Source organism: Dermacentor andersoni, chromosome 8, assembly GCF_023375885.2.
Source record: "Dermacentor andersoni chromosome 8, qqDerAnde1_hic_scaffold, whole genome shotgun sequence".
In the NCBI taxonomy this organism is placed as follows: Eukaryota; Metazoa; Arthropoda; class Arachnida; order Ixodida; family Ixodidae; genus Dermacentor; species Dermacentor andersoni.
The window spans coordinates 49,214,814-49,233,141 of NC_092821.1; the positions used below are offsets into that span (position 1 = coordinate 49,214,814).

Sequence of the window (18,328 nt, forward strand, 5' to 3'; positions counted from 1 at the left end):
TTCGAAAAATAAAGAAAGAATTGTAGACGGAGATTTCTCACCTGATATGACTTCCTCCGGATTCGTATCGGAGACAGTTCACCAAGCCAACGACGCCGCTTGCTGCAGCCCCCTCCGCAAGCAGCCACATGTTCTCTCCTTGCGCCTTCCACTCGTAGTCGAGAGCTTTCTTCTTGACCAAATCGACGGAGTCGCAATGTTCGCTGTCAACCATGACTATTTCTTGCAATGCTTCCTCGAGAGGCATGGAACGCTTTCGGAAGAGATACAGGCCAGACAAGTTGTTCGACTTAAAAGCCACTAGGCGTAGCCCGTGCTTCAAAAACTCAGCTTCCACCTTGTCGGGAGCGGCTACCTGAAGTTCGACGCCTCCAATTTCACCGAGTAACCGTTCGGCTGGTGTCAGTGCTGTACGCTGGGCGATCAAAACGAATCCGTTCTCTCTACAAATAGAAGACACTTCATCGGCGAGGTTTCTAGTTTCACTGGAGGACCAGGTGGCACTTCGGGCCACAATTAAGTCCACTTCAGGAAGCTTCTTCCTTGATACTGCCGAGCCCAATGACACTACCGTGGCACCTCGAGGGATCTTTCCTGACAGTCCTTGCGGAGACGAATGTGCTATTGTGTATTCGACAGTCGGCAACAAGTTATACTTGGAAAGGTACGTCGCCAGCCAGGAGGCGAGCAGGCAGCCCCTCCCTTGAGCCGCCAGTTCCAGTACTCTGAGCTTGTTCGGGCAGGTGTTTTCGACCACGGTGTCAAGGAGGAATCTCAGAGGATCTTCCTCAAAGAGGGCAGTGTTGAGTACATCGGTTTCCAAGTCTTCGTTGTGCGCAGGCAGAACTGACTGGATATAGGCCGCAAGGGAAGTGCCCATGTGATCTGCTTGCTTATGGACAGCTTGAAGAAATCGCAGGAGGCCGTGGCTCTTATGAGAGCCTTCTAGATACTGGCTGACCACGTGCTCCGGGGCGCTACGGACGCCGTTTATAACTTCACGAACAAGAGCCTTACTCTGGGAACAGGTGTCGAGGGCTCGCCTGGCAACGCTGCAGCAAACTTCAACGTATTCACGTGTCAGGGACTCTCTCTTGTCCATGCTGCCTTTGTCGTCCATGTATGGCATGAAACGGTATTCTTCGACAAGCGGTGTCTGTTGCTCGGTCCCGCTGTCGATGGTGTTGGTCTTTAGGCCTTGTATGAGGACGCCTCCAGCCCGGCAAATGTCTGCGACCTGATTGTAGGTGACTTGCACACCTGCAAGAAGTGGAAAATTATGGAGCACAACTTGGAAACATGTGCTCAGATTTTTTTTACGATTTTGAAGTGTATTATGTGGAGGAGTATCAAGAGAAAGTTTTTAGCCGACGAGATGGCTTTGTTAATAAAGCGGTACGCGTGACTCTTTTCACTGCACTAGCTAGACGCGATTGGCTCATTCCAACAGCCGTTCCCACCGGCCGCCAGTGTGCGGTGTTCCCGGCAGCTGCCGCCGGTAATGACGAAAAAAAAAAAAAGCCCAGTTCCCGCCGGGATCGCGCGCGGGCCTGCTGCGCGCGAGTCAGCTACTCTAGCACTGAGCCACGCCCGCGCTTGCTACTTTGCATTGCATTTACATATTTACACAGGTGGGACGCCATGTGGCAGATGCACCGACAGCGGTACAAGCTATGGTTAGACAGGTTTAAGGAAGAAAAGGAAGCTTAAGGGAATGTACACAAAAATGCTAGAAAAATATACCTTGTGTACCTGAATAAATCAAGCTGGCTAGGTGACCATGTCACCGCCCCATTTCAGAGGGGATGCCAATAAACTACCGCCATCAGCATCATCGTTAGCAGTATCGTGCCCCTCGTCTTGAGATACGAGATGCACGCCGCGTAGCATCTATACGTGCGCCCTTTGCATTGCAGTTGCAGATTATTGCACGAGGTTGCACGCCATGTAGCAGCTGAATAGGTAGCGGTACAACCTAGATAAAAAAGTCTTGAGGGAGATAAAGACGATTATGTAAACGTATTAACATTGCTGTAATGAAAACATGATTGTAAACTGTCATGAAAATACTGGGTTAAACCCGACGGTTCAGTAAACAGCGGCTTGGTAGGCTGCTGGATACTCCTTACGCAGTTGCTGAGTGCGCTCGACTGCACGAGCCTGTTTCTGCGCCAGAGCTGCAGCATCTGCACGGCGTAGACGAACTCATTTTTGGTTCTGCTCGGGACAGTGCTGATCGAAAGCTGCCTGCTCGTCAGGAGTAAGCATGACGCGTGGCCTACCACTTTCGGAGCTGGAGAGAAACTGCTGGTCGCGAGCTCGGCTGCGACCGAGGGCAACGACGTTACTACTGGCGCAGGGAACCGCGCGCCCCTCTTTCTCTTTTTCACAGCGAAGCTGTTTACCTGATGGACCTGTATGAAGTAGCCGAATGTGTGCTCTTGTAGGGGTGTATCTGGCCTGGCTAACGTCCGTAAAGTGAACAAAAAAGATGGTGTCGCTGCGTGGTCTCGTAGGGAGGTATCTGGGCTGGCCAGCGTCCGTAAAGCGAACGAAAAAGATAACGAACGATAGTACGGCGCATAAGAAAGAAAGGACACGTGATTTTCTTGCACGCCCCACCTACGCTGTGGAGGGGGGCGCCCGCGCAGGCCACCGTTGCTGCCGGCTGCGTCTGCTGTCGCCTGCCCTGATTACGACGGGGCGATAGTTGTGGCGGGAAAACATGGGGATGTGCGCGGTGGTAGCCGCCGCATTGTGTAAGATACGAACTGTACATTGCATAGGTAGATAACTGCAACAGTTGCAACTAAAAAAAATGGGAGAAGTGCGAAGATCACGTATTGTGCCGAGTATGAGGAAAGGCGTCAACAGCAGAGACGTGAGTATAACCAACGACACCATGCACGTGTGAAAGCGGAGAATGTGGCCAGTGTGTTTGCCTGCAACGAACGCCAGCGAGAGCAGATTCGAGACTCTAATCGTCGGCATCAAGCGCAAGCTACCGATGAAGAACACGCACTGGAAGCCACTCGTAAGTGTCAAGATAGGCTGTTCGAGTCGGCGTCCGAGCGACAGAAGCGTGAGTTGCCATCTCCTTCTAGTTTAACCGGGGCGAATTGAAAATTCTAGAGAATGTTTCTGGACGCGGAGTTTGGCCATAGTTGCTCCGTCAGCGATCAACAGCTTCGCTGGCTAATTCGCCACCGTATGAATTGTTCAGCCTGAAATTTACTTTTTCGCGCGTAAGCGTGGGCTTGTGCCGGATGAGCTTTCGATGAAAGACGACAGACGGACGAACTAACCGGCTAGCCATATACAGCTCCGTTGTAAAAAAAAAAAAAAAAAAAAGAACTCGCGGGCATTGCTTAGTTTGGCGCGTTGAGCATGACCCGTAAGAGCTCAGCGATCAGCTGTGCGCGCAGCGCATGCGCACAAGTGCGCGCCGAGCGAGCGCTTTTTCGCTTAGCGAAGGCGCAAAACCAGCGCAATCTCCTCAGTGCACTCTGTTCGCCAGCATGCTACCGGGCCAACCAAAATGGCACGGGATGCACTCGGGTCTAGCAGCTCCGGCGTGAGGCAGGACACATAATCCATTCCGGCGCTGACCGCACCAAAGCGCGCCGGACGCCGCCAGGCACGCTGGCTGTGCGGTGACGCCAGAGACTAGAGCGTACACTTTGTGGCCAGTGCGTGACGCACGCCATCGTTACGCCGGACTATATCCCCGCGGCAATTCGGGCGATCGTGATGTCGGTACACTCATACAACGTCACCCAATTTCTACGGTGCGTGTTACGGAGGGAAGGACTCGGGAAAGTGGACTTGTCCCGGAGAGAGTGCAGTAGCACGCCGCCTCAGAACATGAAATGTCACAAGGAAACAAGACGAGGAAGGGACATGGGGGCGCACACGAAGCCTTACGAAGAGCGGGCTTGCTTTAGTACGAGAAAAGTGTGTGTTCGATGGTGGCCTAGCTTAGCGATGAAAATAGGTTCCCTTGTCCGATAATCTGGGAACGTAGGGAAAAGCATTACTTGAAGAAGCGCGAAAGAGATGAGGACAGGAACCGAAAACAAATGCGACAGGACGGGCACTCACAACAACAACACTCGTAGGTGTACATGTAGAGCCTAGATGTTAGTGGGCCTACACCGTCCTGCTGTGTTTGTTTTCAGTTTCTGTCCTCGTCGTCCTTGTGCTGCTTCAAGTTATGCTCAAGATGCATACTAGCTCGCCCAGATCAAGTTGTTTGCTCACTGAAAAACACGCGCGGCTTTGGCTCGGAAAGGTACAGTCAAAGCATGCTTTGGCCGAGGAAAAGGAATATGCAAAGCTAAATTAAATATATATTCGGTACGGAAGCAAAGTGATTAGTGAACAAAATTTATTGAGTGAGCATTCTTGGAATGTTATCGTGAACTGTTTAAGCAACGTAATTATATTAGCGACAGGTTTGCATTCTAGTGCGTCACAATTAGATGATGCGTCAAAATTAGATAATGACGCACGATCTTCTCTGAAACTACCAATCTGCTCCCGGCAAGTTGAACTGGCAATTGATGGTCTCATTTTAAGCAAGTCTCCAGGGCCTGACAGTTAGGGTGCAGGCTTTTATAGAACCTTAATACGAATGTGAAACAATATTGACACGTGTACTTATCCATTTCTCGGAGACTACATTTCACCCTCTAGCAACTAAATAATATCGCTCAAAGCAAAACACGCCTGCATGATTAGGGACATGCTCTAATGTTATCGCTGAGTTTATCTGTTGTATTTGTTCTTACCGAATCTGCTATAATCAGATTCTATGCGTGACACGAATTGTGCAGTAGTTCATGGAAGTCACGTGGGCGCCAACGATTACACTGGAACTTTCAATGAGTCATGTATACATACTGACGCACTTGACCCAGAGATCAGATTTTCGACCATCGCCGTCTGTGCTAGCCGCTATCATTGTGCTTGACTGTTACTTGTTTCTCCAGGCACAGATTCATCCAATAAAAAGTTAGTTTTGTGAGTCACAGTTTTTCTACAGTGTACTTCATCGTCAATACAACATGACACTATGTACACCAAATATTTACCGAAGCATATGAACGAGAACGGATACTGGTGTCATTTGGAGAATCGCTTTTTGTGCTTATTCGGAAGACGGATGACTTAGTAAAACTTCAGTCCACAAAGTAAAACCGGCTAATATCAGTGACGACCATCGACTACAAGATAAATATTAGCCAAAGAGCGCGTAATCTCGTAAAGCTGATAGTACGGTCACACCAAACACGTGGGATGAAAGCATGACTTATATAAACTAACGTCCGCATAGCCAGAAGCTTCTTACAATGCTGTGAAACGTATAATGATAGTTTAGCGATGTTGCAATTTCATATACAACACACATTCAACCGGGAGAGGCACAATACGTTGTTCCAAGTACTATAACAATGCAAATGTTGGTGCTGTAACGCTAGATGGTGCAAAGGAGTGCTATGCAAACTGCATTTCGAGACTTGTTACACAGAAGCAGGTAACTGAGAGTTTTTGTCTATGTTCTTCCTTGAGTCAGAGCTGTCATTTCAGCCCCTTCATATTTGAACTTGACCTTGAACCTTTCTGCTGCAGATAAATTATTAGTTTAAGTGACATTTCAGGTTCTGATGCCCTTAACGAGGAATTAAAGGCGCTCACGTACGCCCACGACATTGCACAATTCTGTACCGATAAAGAAAGTGTTGCGACCTCTGTGAAGGAGTCGCGATCGCTCTATAGAGTTTGGCAATATCATTAGATAAATGCTCGGCCGTGTGGCATGGAGCGAGGGAAAGACCTCCCGAACCCGATTCCAATATTCAATGAACCGTCCCACAGGCTATGTATCTCGGTGAGCTAGCTAGTAGAACATTGCAAAGACCGAAAAAAGAATAGGAGAATGATGAAACAGAGCGGGTGTTAAAGTGAGTGGTCTTAACTTGTGCATCTTTGGTCGCATGGCATTCTTTAACGTGTCTGCATTGGCCAAGGTGGTACAAGCGGCTAGTATATCTAGAGCCAATGTCTAGCGATTATACAGAGTGCTTGCAATTTTTTTGCGTGTGGCTCAGCGTCGGCAAACATGAGCCGAACCAACTTATTTCGTCCTGTCAAAGCAGGCGGGCTGGAGTTCGCACACTTGTTTTTAAAACACAGTGTTATCATCATCATCATCATCATCATCATCATTATCATTATCCTATTTTATGTCCACTGCAGGACGAAGGACTCTCCCTGCGGTCTCCAATTACCCCGGTCTTGCGCCAACCGATTCAAACTAGCGCCTACGAATTTCTCAATTTCATCACCCCGCCTAGTCTTCTGCCGTCCTCGACTGTGCTTCCCTTCTTTTGGTACTCATTCTGTGACCCTAATGGCCCACCGGTTATCTAACATACGCACATAATGGCCGGCTATTTTCCCTATTAATGTAGATTAGAATATCGGCTATCCCCGTTTGCTCTCTAATCTACATCGCTCTCTTCCCATGTCTTAACGTTACGCCTAACATTCTCCGTTCCATCGCTCTTCGAGCTTCTTCGTCACTCTCAAAGTTTCTTCCCCATATGTTAGCACCAGTAGAATGCACTGATTATGCGCCTTTCTTTTTCATGATAATGGTAATCTTCCGGTTAGGATCTGACAATGTCTGCCGTATCCATTCCAACCCATTTTTATTCTTCTGTGAATTTCCTTCTCTTGGTCAGGATTCCCTGTGATTAGTTGACCTAGGTAAACGTACTCCTTCACAGACCCTAAAGGCTGACTGGCGATCCCGAACTTTTGTTGCCTCGCCACACTATCAATCACTACCTTTGTCTCCTGCATATTAATTTCCAAGCCCACTCTTATATTGACTGTTTTAAGGACCTCAATCATTTGTTGTAACTCGTCCATGCAGTGTTGCTGAACAGGATAAGGACATCTGCAAATCGAAAGTCGGTGAGATATTCGCGTTTGATCCTGGCTCCTAAGCCTTCCCAGTCTAATAGCTTGAATATTCCTTCCAAGCCTGCCCTGAATAGCATCGGTGAGATTGTGTCCTCTTATCTGATTCCTTTATTTATCGGTATCTACCTACTTTTCTTATGGAGAATTAGGGTAGCTGTGGAACCTCTGTAGATATTTTCCAAGATAATTACAAAAGCGCCCTGTGCTCCTTGATTGCCGAATGCCTCTGTGACTAATGGTATCTCTACTGAATGAATGCCTTTTCGTAATCTAGGAAAGCCGTATAGAGAGGCTGATTGTACTCTGTGGATTTCTCGATTCGCTGATTGGTGACATGGATGTGATCCAATGTAGAGTATCCCTTCATAAAACCTGCCTTCCATGGGTGACTAAAGTACAGTGTTGCCCTTGCTCTATTGGAGATTATCATGATGAATATTTCATATGATACTGGAAGTAAGCTAATGGGTTTGCAATTTTTCAATTCTTTAACGTCTGCCTTTTTGTGGATTAGTAAACGTTGGCATCCTTCCAGTTCTCTGGAACCATTGAAGTCAACGTCAGTTCGTATAAAAGGCCGCAAGTTTTTCAAGCAGTATTTCTCCTCCATCTTTGAATAAATCGAGAGTTACTCCTGTTGGCTTATTTCTTTCCCCGAATTCTGCCAAGCTCACTCTTGGAGTGTTTTTAGAATCGACGCCGTAGTTGCCAATTGCTTGTTCGCCAGCCTGATTTTCCCCGCATTTGCATTGAGGTCGCCCATTACTACAGTATACTGAATTTGCACTTTTATCATCGCTAATTGAACATCTTCATAAAACTGATCTATTTCATTATCATCATGATGAGAGGTTATAGCGTAGGTTTGTACTGCCTTTAATCTATACCTCTACTGGTATCCTCTAATTAATGCTGTAGAATTATTTATTGTTGCCCGCTATGTCCTTATCGATTAGCAATCCTACTCTGTACTGCTTCTTTTTCGGAAGTTCTCTATAGAAGAGGACGTGGTCATTTGTCCGTGCTGTATAAACCTCACCAGTTCTTCTAACCTCAGTAAGGCCAGTACTATCCCAAACAATGCATGGTAGTTCCCCAGAGAGTCCTGTTAAGCTAGCTTCACTCGAGAGAGTTCGGGGGGTAAATATTGCCAGTGTCAGTTTCCATTGGTGGCCTGTCCGAGTCCAGAGATTCTTAGCACCCTCTTCTGCGTTACAGGTCTGAACGAGGCCTTAGTCAGGTGTTCCACAGCTGCTGAGGAGTGATGGCTATTGGTTGATCGAATCAGTCATTTGAGAGCGTGTGGCCGAGCACTGCACCAGGGAGGTCAATTCCTGTTCTGGTGAGGAAGTGTCTTTTATTAAAGTTTAATGTGTCGTCCTAATTTGGTTGTACGTGGATTATTATAGCCCCACTGGCTCTCGGCATTTCTGCCAGTGTCAGGCGCCACTGCAAGCCTAGAGGTGAATTCGAGTTTGCAACCTTTAGATTAAAAAAAAAAAAAAAAAAACGAGGATTCGATTGCCTCACTGCCTGCAGGGTTATCTGACTGAGCGGACTTGGATGTTCGGTTTCCATCGTCAGAAAGCAAATAGTATCACGTGTTTTCTACTTGAGATACCAAACTGACTCATTTTTGAGAGCTGTCATATACTCAAACATTGATATTGCTCCGCCTGACTTCGTGTGTGAACATGCCCTTCATTCTTGTTTGTTTGAGTGGGTTTATGAAGGAAGTATTAGAGGCTTCTAAATTTTTGAAAGTGCGAGCGAAAGCCTTAGTCATGTACCAAAAATAAGGTTGTACAAAAATCTGAACGATTCGGTTTCACCAGGGCCGCTATATCGCACTATATATTGTATTGGACTGGAAAGAGATCGCCATAAATGCGTAAGGCAGATGAGAGTGCGGCAATCAGTGAGACTCTTCTTTTTGAAATTTCCTACGCACACACTATAAGTTGGCTTTCAGGAAAAATAATTTTGCGCCCTGGTCCTAAGATTGCCGTTGATGCCGTTGATGCCGTAAAGACAATAAAACATGCTTTTTTTTAACTGGTGCGCTGTAGTGCTGCCCTGGGCATCATGCAGAGGATATTGAAATATGACTTGCGATAACGCCCGACGGCACTTCGTTCCTTCCCACGAAAAATGAGAAAGTGGTGCCGCTAGATATGTTCATCTTGTTAAGCTCGTGCGGCCTATGGCGTATACGTTCGGCTATCCGATATGTTGTTTAAATTAAATTATGGGGTTTTACGTGCCAAAACCACTTTCTGATTATGAGGCACGCCGTAGTGGAGGACTCCGGAAATTTCGACCACCTGGGGTTCTTTAACGTGCACCTAAATCTAAGTACACGGGTGTTTTCGCATTTCGCCCCCATCGAAATGCGGCCGCCATGGCCGGGATTCGATCCCGCGACCTCGTGCTCAGCAGCCTAACACCATAGCCACTGAGCAACCACGGCGGGTGATATGTTGTTTGTACGTCCTACTCGGTTCAACTTTATAAAAAAGCATATGCTACACTAACGAAGTTTGTAACCAATTGCCTGAAGAGTAACATTGGTTCAGATTATTGAGCTGAATGGCGAATGCCAAGCGTTTTTAGTGGGCTGTACTGAACAACTAGCGGCATGCGCTTTTTGCACTAGACAAGCGTTGGACTTTTGCGGGTGTCGAAAAGTAGGCAATAGAAAAAAAAAGTCGCTATTTCGCCCGAAAGGCGAAGCATCGATTGCGACAGCAAAAATATTAGACAGATATAGGAAGCAAGAACGTAGTTTATCGGCCGTATAAACTTGTAAACATTCGCTGACTAACCAAATAAACAAGCACTGTGTAACGCGCGCATAGGTAAACATGAACATATTACACTCGATGGCTGCGTAAACTTGCTGTGAAAATGCTGGAGTAAGGAACTGCGCAGCCGCAACGAGTTATTTCACCTTCATGAAACTCTCGCTTCAACGCCTACGAAACCTCGAAAGCATAGTGTATACGAAGCTACTGGCACTACGCGCACTCTGAAAACATCGCAGATCACTTTGTAGATGAGGCCCGCGCGGGCGCGCACTTTGGCCACGTCGCTGATCGCTTTCAGGATACGGCCGCGTCGTAAGCAGCACCCGCCGGAGAGCGCCCCACCCCTCCTCCCTCGTGAGTGACACAAGAGGGTGCGCTTGCGCCCCTACTTCCTCACTCGCACGCGCGCGATTGAGCCGCGTTTGCCGGCTCACCCTTGCACGCTTTCACTGGCACATATAGCATACGGTGCGCAGCGACGATTTTATGGCCCTTGGATTTTACAAGTAACCTCACGGCGACGTCGACATCGACGCCTACGGCAGATATGTGCCTGGAGTGTCCACATAATTACTATCCAAATAGATAAGAAAGAAACCGACCTTGGCCTAATGGTTAGAGCACGACACGATCTCTGAACCGGGACAGGCCGCCAATGGAGACTGACCCTCGCAATATTTGCCACCCGAACTCTCTCGAGTGAAGCTAGCTTAGCAGGACTCTCTGAGGAGCTATCAGGCATTGTTTGCGATATCACTGGCCTTAGTGAGGTTAGAAGAAGTGGTCAGGTTTATACAGCACATACAAATGGCAACGACGTAGGTTAGGCACTCGACAGCAGAGGTTCAATTCCACCGTCGCTCACACATTTATTTCTTTTTTGGAGCCCAGCTCTTAATTAGGCACCCGTTCGTGCGGCGAGCGTCAGCGTCAGCGTGACGGAGCGAACGAACACGGCGAAGAATGAAAGAGCGAACGCGGAGCGCAGCGGAGGCCGAAAGACGCGAGGAGGAAAGCGAAGGAGGAAGGTGCAGCGCAACCTCGAGTCGGAAAGTGGAAGGAGGGTATGGTGAAACCGTGAGAAGAAAGCGTAGTGGCGGCGATGATGGCTACGAGATGGCGCCAGAGTAGAGCGCGTCCTCTGGGAGGTCTGTCTGCATCGCGCCCACACGTCACCTAAGCGCTGCCTCTCGCGATGTCCAGATTATAGAGGCGATCGCGCCACCCTTCACTCCATTTGGAACGTGCCACACGATAAGGGTTGTCCGCGCCAGCCAACATATCGCGAAATGAAAAGTCCTATAGAGCTGCGCTAAAATTTTGCATTAGGAAGTATTGTAATTGCCGGTGATTTGTTTTATTAGAGTGAGACGAGACTATAACCTACCAGTCACCTATATACGCCGCAAAATGCCAAGGTTGAGGCAAATAATGCTTCGCATACAAAGCGTGTGTGTGCAAGAAGTACGTAGTGCGTAAAATGTGCAGGCCTGTGACTACAGCCCGCACCTTGTGCTTTTACTCGAGGGTTTGATGAAAGAATTGGGTAAATATTTATTGCATGTAAGGGACCGATTCTTTCTGTTCCCACCATCACCTCTTTTTATCCTTCTTCATTCACTGCTCTGCTTTCCCGGTTCAGAATAGTAGGCGCGTACACGCTGTCTCGGGCCCGCTCTTAAAGCCAAACTCTAGCTCTCTCTGTACAAAAGTGAGCGACATGAAGCACGCCAGAAATATTCACTATTTGCCCTCACTTAATAAGCACGCTGAAATAGTCGGCGATCACAGTATTTAGATGTGCAATTTGGGAATGGAAAGCTCACCTGTGCTGCCGGCCTTCTTGATGACTTCGGCGTGAATGTAGGGGTCGAAGCGACAAGATTCAATGCTGGCAGTCATGCGGAGATCTCTACCGGGGCTTTTGAACATGATGTACTGAATCATGCTGTCGAAGAAGGTCACCCACATACCCTGCCATTGGAGCATTCCATGCGGCCCTGGTAAAAATGGTAAGCCAATGAATAATCCAATGTTGTTGAGCACAGCATATGAGATACGCTATACTGTATCAATACTTGTATGTAATCGGTCATAATAATTAAGCCCAAACTCGTGGTGGTTTGGTGGGCACAAAAGAAGACGGTAAGGCTAGCCGACTAGTCGAAACCTTGCAGCGCAAGACAATGGGGCAACGAAACGTATAAAGTTATGTAGCTGCGTGTACCTGTTCTTCCATTTACGTTGGAAAGAGCACTCCTGAGCACATCGATAGCATAGCTGTTTGTGCGGCGGTAGAGGAGAGAGACAGCGGTAACAATAGCTCGAGATACGCGACAGCTTTAACTACGTTGAAGAATTCGGAAACCATGAGAGCGCACGTTGGAAACTGCATTCGTACAAGAACACCGAGTTGTGGGATTGCCGGGAGAGTGGGAGAAGGGTAGCACTTGTTTATTTAAAGTTTGAATTGAGCACATATGCCTTTCGCGGGATATGTACGCACTCTAGCAACTGTGATTTAGCTTTAGACGGGGCCAATAAGTAGCACCAGCAAAGTTGGCACAACCGCGACTAACATGCAACCAATCATTCTTTATGTACCAGTTTATCAATGAATTTGCTGTTGCAGAATTCGCCAGCTTCAGGAACTTGTCTCGACCATTTTTCGCTGTTGCGCCTTTCCTGCACTTGGTCGCCATAGGAACACTTCCAATAGGGGGCTCGGAGACCGACGAACGAGTCTTTGTCGTGCACAGCATTCTTCGTAAATCTTGACGCAACATTCACACATTCTTTTAGGAAACTCCAATTCGAAAAGATCCGTAAAATTCGGGAGAGCTGACAATTACGAAAAGACAATAAACATGTATAAAGTATATTTTCATTGGGTCACGGTTGACTACTTTTCAATACAAGAGTGTGCACGGAAGCCGTGAACACACATAGCACAAGCGTTCATCGGGAACTCTCGATGTACACAAAGCAAGTGTACATCAAACATGTGACTTTCTATGCACCCAAGATCGCGTAAACCGAAATTCATTATATGAGCTCATTATGTAAGCATCGAAATGCATCGTTAAACCCAGCCGCGCCTGTTACAAACTCACCGACAATTTTCATCTTCAGGTTAAACGCTCGCGCTACGGCCCAATTGACTTGACCCTTTCTTGTGGGGAACACGGTACCTCATGAACGGCCTGTGATTTGCGTCAAAGAAGCTTACAAGGACGGTTAAGAAGCAGTTTCTTTCCTTAGAACTTTTATCTGTCTCACTTCTGCCCTCTACTTAAAAAAAATACATTGCTCTATTCATGACTAGCACAAAAACGAGGAAAAAATAATCATTTGGTAAGCTGAGCTTTTTTACGCGAAAGGTCGAAGACGGATTTTTGAATAATGAACGCGGTTCGTTAAATCTCCGCGTTTGTGACATCTCAGCATTCCTTGCCGCGAAACATTGTCGAGAAGAGTCTATGTAGTTTTCTATAAAAATAATGCAGAAGAACATTTGCATTTATCGTCTGGACAGTGGTACATCATTCAGCATCTGGCAATCCATTTGCAATGGTTGCTCTAAACGTTTCGCTCGGCTATTAAGACTTCGTAGATCACGAGAGAGGGGCCCAATCACGTGCACAATTCTTCCCTGTATAGTTGTGAAGTTAGTTACAGGGTATTCACGCGATACACTACCACCCTGCACCCATTACGCACTGGCCACAACGTCAAGATCGCTGCTCGAAGAGTGCGACATCGTATCTACTGCGCAAGGAATAGAATACGGAGCATTGTGACAAACTGGGAAGTAGTAGTAGTACTAGAGGAGTGTTTCATAGCTGGATTGTTGATATTCGCATTTAGACGGCTATTAAAAAAGAGTTTATGTTGGAAACACACTGTATAGTGTAAGCCTGAACAGGAAGATAATGAGATGTACAGACTTCTGAGATAATTGTTTTGATACAGTCATTAGAACCATAGGGCATAGGTGACAAAGACAAGGTCGCGGAGCGTTCTTGTCGTTTCTTCCTTGCCCGCGTCGCCAAAGCGCTAGAGACCTAAAGGATGATATGCTCACACTCTTTGTAGTGCATTGCGTTATCAGAAATGTGCAATGCCTTAAAATTTAAAGGAAGAGTAATATTAATAGACATGCTACGCAAATCTCATGCACATGCTTTTATGCGCTTAGGCGGACACAAGTGTCGCGAACTAGGAGAGTGACTAGCGCATAATTATGCCAAATGTCTTTGTCAACTTTTTTTAAGAACTTCGTGACTCTAGTCTAAGCTTGTATTGCAAAAATTTAGACTGTCGTAGTCGAAGCCAAGTAGATCTCCGTTCTCAATGCATCCATGCGAGTAAAAGTAGGCCTTTGGTTGATACGAGGTTAACAGCAAATAGCTATATGGTGCAGCGCACCGCAAGAAAGATGGAAGGCGATTCAACCTCTACTTGACGTCGATCAAAGAAAATTCCTTTCCGAGTGAGTTGAAGAAGGGAACACTGCAGCGTCGTTGAGCACGGCACTCTATCGCGCCACGACTCACGTGAGGGGTATAGCAGCAGCGTCGAACGCCTAATGTTCTTACTGGACTTTCTTTGCACTCGGCCCACATTTCTGACTGCACTACCTCTGGAATTGACCTAAATGGTAGAGTGCACATACCGACGGAAACGTACCACACACCTTGACTGATCTACCTTCGAGATGGGCCCATATTTTAGACTGCGTTGTCTCCTAGATCCTATCAGCCCATGGAATAGGTTAGAAACGCACGGCCAATGCGGTATGGTGATGATAAGTCGCAAAAAACGACATTGTCTTCAAAATCTCACCTAGTATGTCAGCCTTAATGATGCCTCGGAAAGCTCCTCGGTAGTCATAACCACGCTGGGCGAGGTCCTTGTATATGTCCTCCGCGTCTAGGTCATATGTTATGGCCTCGGCAGAGTCCACCGGCAACTCCACGTCGATCGGCGAGGTTTCACCTTCGGCCGCGCGAATGCAACCACTTGCTGCCATCTCGCCGTCCTCGATCACCTCGAACTCGCCGGAGGAGCGCACGATGGTCACAAGTCGCACAATGCCTGGTACACGGGAGACTCTCTTTAATGCATTCAACAAAGCGCACTGTCGCTCAGACACGTACACTGGAATGCAATATTAACCAACGAATGTATAATGCTCAAAGGAGCACTGAATCGATAGTTTCGATTACTCACATCTTTGTGGCACGTGAAAGTAGAAGCCTTATAAAATATAGAATGCTTGAAAGCTTCGCAGCAGACTAATTAACTTACTACTGATACAATGCTACGTATAATCAACTGCAGTTGACATCGACGTAATGCGAAGCGAACATTGTTTAACTGCGCGAACAAACAAACCACAAAGACAGCATGGGACATGGACGGGCGCAGTCCATGTCCAATGTTCGCTAATATCTACCAACTCGCCCAACAACAAGTTCTTCTAAACTAATGCGAAGCATTGCGTTTATGTCACTATGTAGCTGTTTGATGGTGTGATACGCAGTGACCCAAATTGGCGTCCGACATTGAAGAGCACCCTTACCTTGTGGAACATATCCTGTGACATATAAAGATTGACCCCCGTGATACAGCGGCCCACATTTTTTAAACGGCGCTGTCTCCGGGATCGGCCAATTAAATCTGGCGGACACCGTCTAGGTACCAGGTACTGAAACCTGGGTTGAACTCGACAACAATGCTACTCGTTAGGAACTGTGGAACATATCCTGTGACATACAACGATTGAACCCCGTGATACAGCAGCTCACATTTTTTACACGGCGCTGTCTCCGGGAGCAGCCAATGAAAACGGCGGACACCGGCTAGATAAGATAGCAGGTACAGAAACGTGGGTTGAACTCGACATCGATGCTACTCGTTAGACACTGTGCAGTTTGACGTCTAGGAACTTCCCAGTGAGCTACGACGGACGCCGTAGTCGAGAGCTACACACCTATTTTGACAACATGCAACTAAAGCGTGAAAATGCAGCTGAAGTGGTGAGTACCGTTCTATAAGTTTTGTTTGCACGACGCAGTTTCGGTTTGTGCGCCGGTGTGGTGCATACGTCATGAAGTCACGATGCACTGGCTTATCCGTTCCTACCACACAAGAACGCAGCCAGAAGAAACGCACGCTCGATTCTTTATTCTTTTTTATGAGCAACATCGGCACACTTAGCCTTACTTTTACATAACATCAGCAAACATTGCGCTATGTCACTACACAAAGGGCAGAGCGCGTGAATGCAGCTTTGCAATTTTGCGATCGACTTTGGTATCCCAGTCAAACATCTGATAACTGTTTTCTAACATTCACACTCTACAAAGTTAATATTTTATATATAATGCCCGGCTGGTATACATTTTCTGCGACTTTGAATGTGTGTGCCAGTACTCATCTAAATGGGATGCTTAGCAGGAATATTAAGCGGATACAGATCACTGAACTGCACTCTTGTAATGCCAGAGATACCAGTATTACCGTGACTGCAGGCGTTGTACGATAGGAAAGGCAGAACGACCATAAACATGTGCTGACGTCTCCTTAAAATTCACGCTAGGTTCATCGTGACGTCACAAATTCTGGCACCGTTTCTTGTACTTGTTAACCGTTCATTAATAAAGAAATATTTACTGCTTAGAAGGAAAGAGCGACTCAAATAAGCAAAGTTGCAATTTTCTTCAACACAAGAGCAGGCCATGTGCGCCAAGTTACTACAAATTCTAGGACCTCACAGTGAGGTCTGTGACAATGAGACGTAGCGACAAAATTCCGAAAACGGAGACTTTAGCTTCCATGTCAACTGCTATTAATGCACTTTTGTAAACCGTATAAATAACAGTGAGAGTTTCGTGAGGACAAATTCTTATTACAAACTTAGTTAATGTTTACCTTTTGTGGTCAATTTAACGTAGACATCATCAGTGCAATATTTGAAGCACTGGTCCCGCAAATACAGCAATATAATTTTTACATCGATGCTGTCAGCAACTAGAAGCACACAAGGACATTATATGCATTTTTCAGTTTTCTGATAAATAAACTAGATCGGTTACGAAACTTATACGTTGAAAGAATGTGATGAATGTCTGGGGCAATACGAAGGCAAATTTTGAAGTTCAAAGTACGTCTGTTAATAAGGGGTTAAATGAAAATGGCTAAACCCTCGTTTTCAGCCCGTGTAGAAAGATCAGTTTTATTAAACGCTTACAGAGTTTCCAAGATTCACTGCGAAGACGAAGAATTGCAAAAACTTCATATTTAGAGACAATAGTGGCTAGTTTTGGTGAAATCCACCGAAACTCTGACGTTTGTATTATGTGCTTCGGAAGTGTTACTGAATACAACTTTTAGGAAATTGTATGCGTTATACAAAGCGTGTAGTCGGTTTTCCTTCAGTAAACTATCGAGGTCACATTGTTTTTATGTCGTTAAAATAGGAAGTTTAGTGCGAGTGATGATTGGCACATGCTCATTCTGCGTAGGTATAAAATTATTTATTTGTTTATTCCAGAGTGTTATACTCCGGTTAACCACAATGTTTCCAGAGTCCTAAAACAGCTTAACAACACACCAAACCAAACTCAAGGAATATTACGGGAATGTTGCGTCTAATGTGTCGCGAAGCAATCACGTTCCTGGCGTAATAAGAGGCGTTACAAATACTAACTGAATCCTCGCTTTCTCCTTTTATCCATGCGTCATACGGGGCTTAGTTTGCTTCGCTAAGATTCTCGATGAACTCGCCAAGGGGCCTCGTTTTTCTTTGGAGAAACTAAGGGGCACGTTATGCGTAATGTGTAGGGAAAGTTCAAAGTTGGTTGGTTTATTGCAACTGTTGCAACAAATACGTTTGCAAGTGCTCCGGAGCGTTACCAGTGTGTTTTGTGAGTGGCGCAAAGCGTAGCCTACTGCCTTGGAATAGCTACTGATGCCACCTAAGTGACATTTAGGCGATAACGGGCGGAACTTACGTGCGAAATTCATGTGCGAAATAATTAAGTGGGGAATAAATACAGCCTTTCGGTAACGCTCTCAAGCAAGTGCTCCAAAGCGTTACATGGTCACTTAACACTACATTCCTAGTGTCCTGAGGGAACTTTCGCTTGAACCAAGTTTTTATTTGGCAATAGTATGGAGCGCGTTATGAGTAGTGTGCAGGCAAAATGGAATATGTATGGGTTAGTTGCGGCCTTTGAAATAAATTACGTGTAGAAGTGCTCCGGAGCGTGATGAGTGTGTTTTACGAGTGGTTCAAAATTTAGCATGCCGTCGTGGCATTACTAAACATGCCACAAAAAAAAAAGGGGGGCGGGGGACTCTATGAAAAAATTGTCTGCATGGTTAAATGTGTATAGATTGAATATTGATTAAAAGAATAAGTTACGCAAGCTTTAGAAAGTATCACGCAGCCATTATCAGCTGTTTCTCAAGATCCCAGCAGAACTATGTGTTACACGCCATTTAAAATGAGAATAAATGCCCGA

The 18,328-nt window shown here is 46.3% G+C and overlaps 1 protein-coding gene across 1 annotated transcript in view; it reads right to left on the reverse strand.

The window, feature by feature from the left end:
* LOC126526127 (fatty acid synthase-like) overlaps positions 1 to 18,328 on the reverse strand; it is a 114,981-nt gene that overhangs the window by 33,813 nt on the left and 62,840 nt on the right. Inside the window, exons 13-15 of the mRNA XM_072284065.1 lie at positions 14,643 to 14,894; positions 11,624 to 11,797; positions 42 to 1,260 (exon numbers count right to left, since the gene is read on the reverse strand). Coding sequence (XP_072140166.1) covers positions 42 to 1,260; positions 11,624 to 11,797; positions 14,643 to 14,894 — 1,645 coding nt within the window. The remainder of the gene's footprint in view (positions 1 to 41; positions 1,261 to 11,623; positions 11,798 to 14,642; positions 14,895 to 18,328) is intronic.